Below are 10,638 nucleotides of genomic sequence, written 5' to 3'. Positions count from 1 at the left end.
AGGCTCGCCCTCCGCGCCCCGGGACTGCGCCCGCCTCGGGAGCCTGGCAGGGGCGGGCCTCTGGCGCGCCGGCTCCGGCGGCGCCGTCCCATTGGCCGCGGGGCACGCCCGTCCCCGGGAGAGTGCTCGAAAGTTTCATTGAAGGTGGAGAAGTGCGCGCCCGCTGCGGAGCGGAGCGGAGCGGAGGCTGCGCTGCCCGAGCGAGGCTGCACCGCCGTGGGCGGGGGTCGCGCTGGCATCTGGGCGGCGCTGAGTTTTTATTTCTATTTTTTCAATTGAGACCGTGGAGGAGGGAGTTGGAGTCTGACCTCCTTGCGAGCTTTTGTCTCGATTTCTGCCCACGCTCGCACAGTTCTTTTCTGGTGACAGAGGGATGGTTCTGTGCGTCCGGCAGCTCCCGCACGGGTGCCTCCCGCCCGAAACTGGGAGGCACAGAGGCTGAGCCGCACCGCCGCCGGGGATCCGCCGGAGCGCGGCGCTCGGGCCCGCGGGCAGCTCCAAGGGCCCTGCCGGGGGTCGCGCAGCGCGCTGCGTGGGCACAGGGCCCGGCCCGGCGGCCGAAGCACGTCGGCATCGGAGGAGGTTCCGCCGAGAAAATTCCCCTGACGCTCCTGAGCGACGCCCTGAGCACCAGGGAGAAGTACAGCCCGTCCTCTCCCCCTTCCCTCGCCGCGCCGCCTCCCGGGACCCTACCAGGGTGCCTCCGCGCGGGGCGCGGGTCCCAGCCGCCCGCTGAAGAAGCCGCTGCCTGCCGCTCGATCGGGGAGACTGCACTTCATGGGCCGGCCGGGGGCGGTCGGACAGCTGGCGAGGGGCTACGCCGAGACCCGTGAGGGTTGGCCGGGAGCCTGCTGAGTGCGCCCTCGGGGCGGACGGCGCGGCGGCCCCTGCCGAGGCGATGCCCGGGCGGCTGCGCGCGGCCGCGAGGCGCTAGGCGGGCATGGGCCTGGCACCCCGGTTCTAGGGACCCCTGAGCCACGCCCCTCTGCGCCCCGCCGCGGGACTGTCGTGATGGCCTCGGAAGTGGTGTGCGGGCTCATCTTCAGGCTGCTGCTCCCCATCTGCCTGGCAGTAGGTGAGTGCGCTCCGCTCACCGAGGTGACTTGGGCGGCTGAGGGGGCGCCTAGGGGTGCGGGCGGGCTTCCGAGCAGTCCGAAGTGACGGACTTGGGTACTCCCGGGACTCGGTTCGGGAACCGCGCTGGGGTCCCGGCGTCGGCAGCGTCAGATGCCCAAGGCGTCGGGAGCGGGAACCAGCCTGGCCCTCTCACTTCCCGCGCTGGGGCTCCCGATGTGGGGCTCACGTAACGGCCCCGCTGCCGAGCCCGGGAGACCCGGGAGGCATGTGCTGGAGACTGTGTTGGATTTAGTCACAAGTGGAATTTCCTTCGTGGAGTGCTGACTGGTGCACAAAGAATGCAGCCTGGCTGGAAGGCGGCGGTAGACCCCCCTTCCCAGGTGCCGTGCAGAATTGTACTCGAGTCCCCTCCTCCCCCTGTCCCCGGACGCACATAACACAGGGCGCACGCAGAAGGTATCGAGGCCATCTCTCCCCCAAATTCCAGAATTGTGACGGAAGACGTACAGGGAAACAGTGCCCTGGAGTGGCTTACTGTGCTTTACTTCCACCTAAGCCCCTACTAGGAAAGTGATGGGTGCGGACACAGACCCAGTCTCGCCTGACAGGCTCCTGCTCTTCCAGGTTTTTAAAGGTTTCAACGGCGGGACTGCCTCTTTCTGGGACCGGCAAGGGTTATTGGAGGGCCAGGCGAGAGCCTCGTGGACTCTCAGTCAAGAATTTCCCTCTTTCTCTAGGGCTGGCAGTGTTGCAACAACGTGGTGTCAGGTCCAACGACCCTGGCGGCGCGCTTGGAGCGAGGCTGTGCTTCTCCTCCGGGAGACGGGGCCTCTGAGATTGGTTCTCGCTCCTAAGAATGACTGACAGCGCCTTACTTTCCCTTTTCCTCGGGAGATCTAGAAAACAGAACCTTTTTTACTAAATAGCAATTACATTTATAAAGAGAACGTGGCCTTCTCAGAAAAAGCCACCTTTTTGCATTCGCCAGATGTTGAGGACTCAGCATCACACCTGTGTTGTTTTCTGTGTGCAAAATGACCAATGGAAGGAAGGGTTCTATCGTTTTTTCGTGAGGGTCGATCTCCGCTACCTGGAGGATTTAGTCGTCGGAATTAAAACGCTGAGTGAGTGAGTGGAGTGTTTGGGGGACTCCAGAGGAACCCGCGGAAAACCCGAGACGGCTTTTCGATCGGGAATAGTCAGTGGCGTCGCCGGGGGGCGCGCAGAGCCGGAGGGGCTGGCGCGTATCTGCTGCTGGCCTTGGCCTCTGGGGCGTCCTTTCAGTTTCCGGGCAAAACCAGTTTGCAGGGATCTTTGCCTTTAAAAATCACCCGTGTAGATGAAGAGTGCATCTTCCAGGAAGCTGAAGAGAACCTCTCTGCCAGCTGATTTAAGTTCGAAGAAAAAAAGGCTTTGGGAAGCAGTTGGGGAAAACAGGGCCTGACTACTTCTGATTGGCTACACGCACGTCGTGGCCTGGTCTAGGGACCGTCTGTGTGTCTGAAGCGCCTGGCACATTGAACACACGCCGAATGGAAGCCAGTGTCCAAGTTAACAAGGGGCTTTCGGTGGGAGGCCGGTGTGTGGTCATCCGTGCCAACAGGGGAGGACCCCTGGGTGATGTCACTAGAGTCATAAAGACACCCTCGTCCCATCTCCGCTGCCCCTTCATCCCGCCTCACCTGCTCCCACCGCCTCCTCCCTCCTGTTCCTCCCCTTACCCTCCCTTCTTCACCCGGTCGCAGCTAGTGGGGACAGTCGGAAGAGTCAGTCTGACCGTTCGTTACCTGCTGCCCCCTGGGTCCACTCCGTCACTCGCACGTCTAGTGGAGTGAAAGAACAGACGGATTTACCCGCTGACTGCCAGCCACCTCTCCCCGAGCTTAGGCCCTTGCACCTCGTCTGCCCCCGATGCTCCGGAACCGCTGGTTTGGTTTTGGGGTACTGTAATTTTGACTAATGGTCGGTGGTCTACACCGCAAAGCCCTTCACTTCAGCAGGACTGCGGAACTCTGCCCTCCAGAGGACTGGGGGTGCCGCACTCCCGACTCCGGCGCCCCGGGGCGCGAGGCTTGAGCAGGCGGCCTCAGAGAGCCCTGAGGAAGGCTCCCGGGGCCTCTGGGCGGATCAGTCACCACTGTCCCGCAAATGTGGTCCCGACTCGGTCCGGCCTCTGCCCCCTCCCTCCCGGGCTTCCTCTAGGGACCCTGTGAGCCCCCAGCAGTTCGCTGGTAGGCTGGGGGCCCAGAAGTAGTCCTGCTCAGCACTGGGACGCGCACGTGCGCTGCGCGGTCTCCACCTTCCTGGATCTGCTTTCAGGGACTCAGAGATGACAGACCCATCCGCCTGCCGTCCTGCTTCCTGGCTTCCTGGACGGGTGGAGTCAGCCCGGCCTGGACGGTCCTCAGCCCTCTGTCCTTTCCAACATATTTCTCTGGATTCCCAGGCGTCTTTGGGGCGCAAAGAAACTAACCTGACTTTGCGTGTGTGCGTGCCTGCGGTGTGTGTGCGTGCGTGCGCGCCCGCGCTGTGATGGTTGACCTGCCGTCTCCAGGCTCCTAGGCAGTGGAGGGCCCCTGCTGGGTCTAGAGCCAGTTGCTCTGCACCACCCGTCTCGTGGAAAGTTAACCTAGGGAGAGGTGCAGGACAGAGACCCGGAACTTTCCTCCGTGACTCCCTGACTGTAAGAGAGGAGGGCTCCTAGGAAGCCCAGAGGCCCTGTCCCCGCACACCCACCTCCTCATTCCTTGGTTGCTGCTTAGGAAAGACAACCACTTAACCGTGATCAATGGCTCCTTCTAATCATCGTACTTGAAGGGACAAAAGGGGGCTGGGTAGGTGGCCTCATTGGTGCATTCATTTATAGAGGAAGTGGATATTTTCAAGGTTATTGGAGGGTTTTCAAGGCTGCCTACTCCCCAGGTGCTACTAAATCAAATATTCAGGTTTTCCTAATATCCTGGGCATGGAGAGTGCAGCGATCTGTTTGCCATCAGAATCGATTTTTACGTTTTAACTATCTATTTTTATATCTGGGCAAGGCAGCCTTCAAAGCCGACACTTTGAAGAAGCTTATGTATTTCACTTTAAACCCATTTGTCTAACATCATTGTTGAAAATTTTCTGCACTCAGATGCTCTGGCCTTTGCACCTAATGATGGATGTTAAAAATTAACCGCTATTTTGTTTAATCTGATGCTTAAGATTTCTTCTCTTTTTTTTCCTTGCAGAAGAAAATTTACAGAAACATGATAAATGACTGTAGGCTTTTATCATGCAGGTGTTATGGGGCTCTTGAGTATTAAAAGCCTGGCAAAACCATAATATAATATAACATGTCATTTGCCATTCAAAATGAACATCCAGTGTCAGATTTTTCTATATCAATAAAAAGGGAAACATTTTAAAGATCTCCTAAATTATTTATGACTACTGGGTAGCCATTCTGACATTTTTCCTTCATCTAATACATGAAAAAAATATATATAAAACTTTTCATAATATCATGCAATCTTTAATCATTGTAATAATAACTGATCATTATTTAGCATTTTAGAAAAACTTTTACATTTACTTTCTTTTAGCGTAATTCCACTGTCCCACCCATCTTTAAGTGAGCCTATTTCTGGGAATGGATTGGAGTACTTTTATTTACCTGTTCCTAACCCATTCATTTCATCTTGCCTAGTGTTGCTTGGAGTTCCCTTAATGCAGGGGTCCCCAAACTACGGCCCCCGTGGGCCACATGCGGCCCCCTGAGGCCATTTATCCGGCCCCCGCCGCACTTCTGGAAGGGCACCTCTTTCATTGGTGGTCAGTGAGAGGAGCATAGTTCCCATTGAAATATTGGTCAGTTTGTTGATTTAAATTTACTTGTTCTTTATTTTAAATATTGTATTTGTTCCCGTTTTGTTTTTTTACTTTAAAATAAGATATGCGCAGTGTGCATAGGAATTTGTTCATAGTTTTTTTTATAGTCCGGCCCTCCAACGGTCTGAGGGATAGTGAACTGACCCCCTGTGTAAAAAGTTTGGGGACCCCTGCCTTAATGTCTTCTAGGGAAGGGGAGGAGAGCCTGGCTTGGATGGAACAGATTGGTCCAGGAGGGACAGGTGGCATCAATAGCTTCTATTTCCCCCTAAATGAAGTGACCAGAATTTAGGAAAGAACAGAACACAACAGGAGAATGTAATTCACAGTCAACTAAATAGTACTTTGAGGAAAAAAAAAAGTCACACTTGGATGATAGTGTAAATCCAAGAAGAATCTCTAAAATTCCCTTTAGAAATGGATTAAAATTTGAGCAAAAACATGGAATCACTTTTAAAATATGTATGGATAAGGCTATGTAAACATCATTTTCTCTCTGTTGTACAATCTGTTTCCCTCTATGTAGCGCCTGCCATTTTGAAGTCATACACACACCCCAAGAGTTAGAAATAGAGCATGATCGGAGGACAGAGTCTCACCAGCCTCTGCCTTGGCTCTGGGGCCTAGGAGCTTGCCGTCCCTGAGGGCATGTTCGTGGTGCTTAAAGTCATTTTCTTCTCTTGTCACATCTTCCTGGCTTATATGGGGAGAGTATATTTACCACTTGAAGTAAATTAAAAAAAGAGGCCCTGGCCGGTTGGCTCAGCGGTAGAGCGTCGGTCTGGCGTGCAGGGGACCCAGGTTCGATTCCGGGCCAGGGCACATAGGAGAAGCGCCCATTTGCTTCTCCACCCCTCCCCCTCTCCTTCCTCTCTGTCTCTTTCTTCCCCTCCCGCAGCCGAGGCTCCATTGGAGCAAAGATGGTCACCGCAGAGCGATGCCCCGGAGGGGCAGAGCATCGCCCCCTGGTGGGCAGAGCGTCGCCCCTGGTGGGCGTGCCAGGTGGATCCCGGTCGGGCGCATGCGGGAGTCTGTCTGACTGTCTATCTCCGTTTCCAGCCTCAGAAAAAAAAATACAAAAAAAAATTTAAAAAAGAATTAGAAATTTGTAGTTTAACTTTAAAAGAAAATAGTTCATAAACAGAAACGGGCATAATCATTTTGCCACCTGAGCAGCGTGAGATGGAGCCATGTTCTGTCCTGTCATGGACGTGTTGCTTTCTAGGCAGCGTGTGCTGGCACAGATCCAGAGGGAAGCGGGATTTTGAGGGTAAGATCCTATAGAATATACAATTTTTGTTTGCCTTGTTTTTATCATATAGGATGGTGATGCTTTGTGATTAATAATCTATTTTTGAAAAAAATTTTGCCGTCTTTGTAGGTACACATATGCATTAAACTAGGGCATTATAGATGAGCGTATTTAAACTTTTTTGCATACAAATTTTACCTTGTGACTTGGTGATTTAAGAGGCCTCTGTTCGCATCCAGGCTCTGCCCTTTACTGTGTGATCCCAGAATTGTTTTTGTTGTTTCTCTTTTCTTTCTGTACATTAGAGAGACTGACATTTTCTAGGTGGTGGTGAAATAGTGTGCACTACATGCCTTATATAACGCCTGACGCTCTGCTGGTGCTCAAACAGCGGGCATTATAATTGCAGTTGTGAAGATGAGTGGAAGAGCAAGGATGCTTGAGGAATGTGTTAGTAGAAATTAACAGACTAACAGCCAGTTACATGAATCATGAGGAGACTGATATGATTTGTGGGATTTATATGAAAGCAATTTAGAAACTTTCTAGAGACAAATATTCTATTGAAAATTGTATGTGTGGCAGGAGGATTTTTAATTATCAGGAATTTTTTTCTTTACTAGTTTTACTCAATATCCTATATAACTGCAGTTGCCTTCTAGTTAAATAATATATTGTCGCTTGACCAGGCAGTGGCGCAGTGGTTAGAGCGTCAGACTGGGACACGGAGGTCCCAGCGTCAAGACCCAGATGGGGTCGCCAGCTTGAGGGCGGGCTCATCTGTTTGAGCAGAGCTCACCAGCTTGGACCCAAGGTCGCAGGCTTGAGCAAGGGGTTACTCGATCTGCTGAAGGCCCGTAGTCAAGGCACATTTGAGAAAGCAATCAATGAACAACCAAGGTGTCACAACGAAAAATTGATGATTGATGCTTCTCATCTCTCTCCATTCCTGTCTGTCCCTATCTATCTATCTATCTATCTGACTCTCTCTGTCTCTGTAAAAAAAAATATATATATATTATACAATATATATTATATATTATATATAATAATAATATAAATAATAAATAATATATATAATAATATATATATATTCCACAGAACTATGTTGCCAGTGTTCACTTTCCTCTTTCTGACATTATATCATAATCTTCACAGATTTTTTTCTGGCTTTACTTTTTGTTAAATTGATCAGAGAGAGAGGAAGGGAGACACACACACACAGGGTCTTTTGGCTCCACCTAGTTGTGGCAATCGAACCCACAACCTGATCCCATAACCTTAGCACATCAGGAACGCTCCCCAGCTAATTGTACAGGCTTTTACTTCTATTAGTATTTCTTTTATGCTGAACTCATTCCTAGGCCATATGTTTTTGTTTCTTTAGTTTCTTTTATATATATATATATATATATATATATTTATATATATATATATATTTATTTTTTTTTTTTTTTTTTTTTTTTTTTTTTCTGTGCAGCCTCCTCTTCTAGTTTAGGAACAGTCTGCTGTTTTTCAGAGAGGATCATCTCCGTGTGGCAGAGAGAGCTCATGTGAGGGGCAACGTGCCTGTGAGCTCTGGAAGTTCTGCGCTGCATCTTGGGAGCTTTGTTCCCCTGGATGTGCTCAATGACCAGATAATCTACAGCTAAACCCTCCAGTTCAGTATTACTCTCTGCATTTTGCAGTGTGTGCAGAAAAAATTCAGCACTCCTTTTGGGCCGTTGACCCTGTATGCAGCCCCACAGTTTGGCCTAGGCACCCCTACTGACTTCACTATCGTAACAATAGAGTGATCCACACTGCTTCTGAAAAGTGACATCCTTCAGATACTTGGTGGCTTTTCAAACATGCATACCCTTGATGGCCTAGGAAGTTTCACACATGTTCTTAAAGTGAACACAAAGATTTGAACCTCTTGATTTGCATGATTTTCTGCATCGGGTACATGGTGACCCGTTTTCAGAGGTCACCTCTGGCCGCTTTGGGGAAGAGGAAGAGTAGACGTTCCTGGGAACCTCATGACGACTAAATTTTATTTAATATGATTTTATTTATTTATCTACTTATTTTCACATGACATTTTCCTTTTAAAGCTTATGCTACTAATGGTTAATTACATATGAAGTGACACAGTAACAAAAAATATACTATTTTTCCCATAAATTTCCAGGAGAACTTAAAATCATGTAAGCACACCTAGATATATATGAGCGATTGATTAAAAACAACATATAATGTGAAACATTAAATTTGTAAGATTTGTAGATTTAAACAGTTGCTTTGTGGGCAGGGAATGAATAAACAAAATAAAGCAAACATCTCATTGAATTGAGGGTACATGCAGAGCTGTCTGGAAAATGGCCATGAGAGACAAACCTATATGAGGCTTATCACATTCACTAGAGCAGGGGTCCCCAAACTTTTTACACAGGGGGCCAGTTCACTGTCCCTCAGACCGTTGGAGGGCCGGACTATAAAAAAACTATGAACAAATCCCTATGCACACTGCACATATCTTATTTTAAAGTAAAAAACCAAAACGGGAACAACTACAATATTTAAAATAAAGAACAAGCCTGACCAGGCTGTGGCGCAGTGGATAGAGCATCGGACTGGGATGCAGAGGACCCAGGTTCGAGACCCTGAGGTCACCAGCTTGAGCGCAGGCTCATCTAAGTTTGAGCAAAGCTCACCAGCTTGGACCCAAGGTCACTGGCTCAAGCAAGGGGACTCAGTCTGCTGAAGGCCCATGGTCAAGGCACATATGAGAAAGCAATCAATGAACAACTAAGGTGTTGCAAGAAAAAACTGATGATTGATGCTTCTCATCTCTCTTCTTTTCTGTCTGTCTATCCCTATCTATCCCTCTCCCTGACTCTCTCTCTCTGTCCCTGTAAAAATAAATAAGTAAATAATTTAAAAATAAATAAATAATTAAAATAAAGAACAAGTAAATTTAAATCAACAAACTGACCAATATTTCAATGGGAACTATGGGCCTGCTTTTGGCTATTGAGATAGTCAATGTGCTTCTCTCACTGATCACCAATGAAAGAGGTTGTCCCTTCCGGAAGTGCGGCAGGGGCCGGATAAATGGCCTCAGGGGGCCACATGCGGCCCCGCAGGCCATAGTTTGGGAACCCCTGCACTAGACCCTCCATCTGGCCTCTCAGGCCTGTGAGGACATGGCAGGATCAAGAAGGATGCGGAGACTTGTAGCCGCATATTAAATAAATATCTGTAGAGAGAGTCCATTAGACATACAGCTTTTTTAACATCATAATTTTTGATCTGTCCAATAATTATTTGATGGGCACAGAACATTTAACTAAGTGATTTTTAAAATTTAAGATTGATAACATTCAATTTTACTTTTTTTTAAAATTTTGGGTGTATTTTTTTTAAAGTACGTATAGTACCAGTTAAAAGATGTTTTTCCAGGCTCCTTCAAAATATACAATTTTGCTTGCCTTGTTTTTTATCATATAGCGTGGTGATGTTTTCCGATTAATAATCTGCTATTTTTGAATTCTCTTTTTTGTTGTTGTATTGGTTGGTACAAATATGAATTAAACTAGGTTATTATGGATGAGCATATTTAAACATTTTTGTATATTTAAAATTTAAAAATTTAAATATATTTTATAACAAAGGAATGAATTTGTTGTATCTGTGCGCTTAGTTCTGACTTTTTTGCCGCAATTTCACATCTGGGGGATGTATGGGGGTAGAGATTTTGTTAAGACTTTAACTGTTCTCTAACATTGTTTCTTATTCTATCACCCACACTCAGATGAATCTCCCCTAAGTGCTTTGTCCAACTCTAAAGTCTCCATCCTTCTCCCTCCCCTCATTAGATCTGACTCTGCCAACACCAAGCATCTCGCCTTCCACCTGCAGCCGTCTCCGTGAGCTCAGTGCTCTTTCACCTTGGCCAACACGAGAGTTGTCTTGGTTCACATCCTGTGTGTCCTGCAGTGTTGGAAAACCTCAAGCCTACTTGTTGGGCCTCTTTACCTCCTCCCTGTGTTCTGAGCCAGATGTGCTTTCTACTGCTCAAATCCCTGCAGGATCTATTCTGCAGTTAAGACAACTTGGGGCTTTTCTCAGGGTCAGTTACATTCCAGCCTTCGCTCAGTCAAGACAGAAATTATTGTCACTGGCCAAGTGGCTTGTTTTCTTGTCCTGCTAGCAAGTAGATTATTTTCTTCAGTTGATTGATGGCCATTGCAGCCAGTTCTAAGCAAAGATAATCCTGTTTTTCACAAGTTCTCTTTGCAGTATAAATTTCTCAAAGTAATGTGACTTAGATAAAATAAATGTTATATCCCTCACATGCTAGTTAAGCTGTAGGTGAGTCGAAGCTGGTATGCTAACTATGCTCCATGAGGTTGCCCAAGGTGGCTGGCATGGCTCTGCTGCCTGGCATTCATCTC

General features: G+C 48.5%; 1 protein-coding gene across 2 annotated transcripts in view; it reads left to right on the top strand.

Moving 5' to 3' along the window:
- Nucleotides 1-785: 785 nt before the first annotated feature.
- Nucleotides 786-10,638, top strand: part of PIEZO2 (piezo type mechanosensitive ion channel component 2) — a 490,804-nt gene continuing 480,951 nt past the window's right edge. For both annotated transcript variants that reach the window (XM_066247149.1, XM_066247150.1), the window contains exon 1: nucleotides 786-1,075. In XM_066247149.1, the coding sequence (XP_066103246.1) occupies nucleotides 1,012-1,075 (64 nt within the window). In that variant the 5' untranslated portion in view covers nucleotides 786-1,011. The remainder of the gene's footprint in view (nucleotides 1,076-10,638) is intronic.

Source organism: Saccopteryx bilineata, chromosome 11 (assembly GCF_036850765.1).
Source record: "Saccopteryx bilineata isolate mSacBil1 chromosome 11, mSacBil1_pri_phased_curated, whole genome shotgun sequence".
Classification (NCBI taxonomy): Eukaryota; Metazoa; Chordata; class Mammalia; order Chiroptera; family Emballonuridae; genus Saccopteryx; species Saccopteryx bilineata.
The sequence above is the reverse complement of the archived record's forward strand: the minus strand, read 5'-3'. Positions and strand labels throughout refer to the sequence as shown.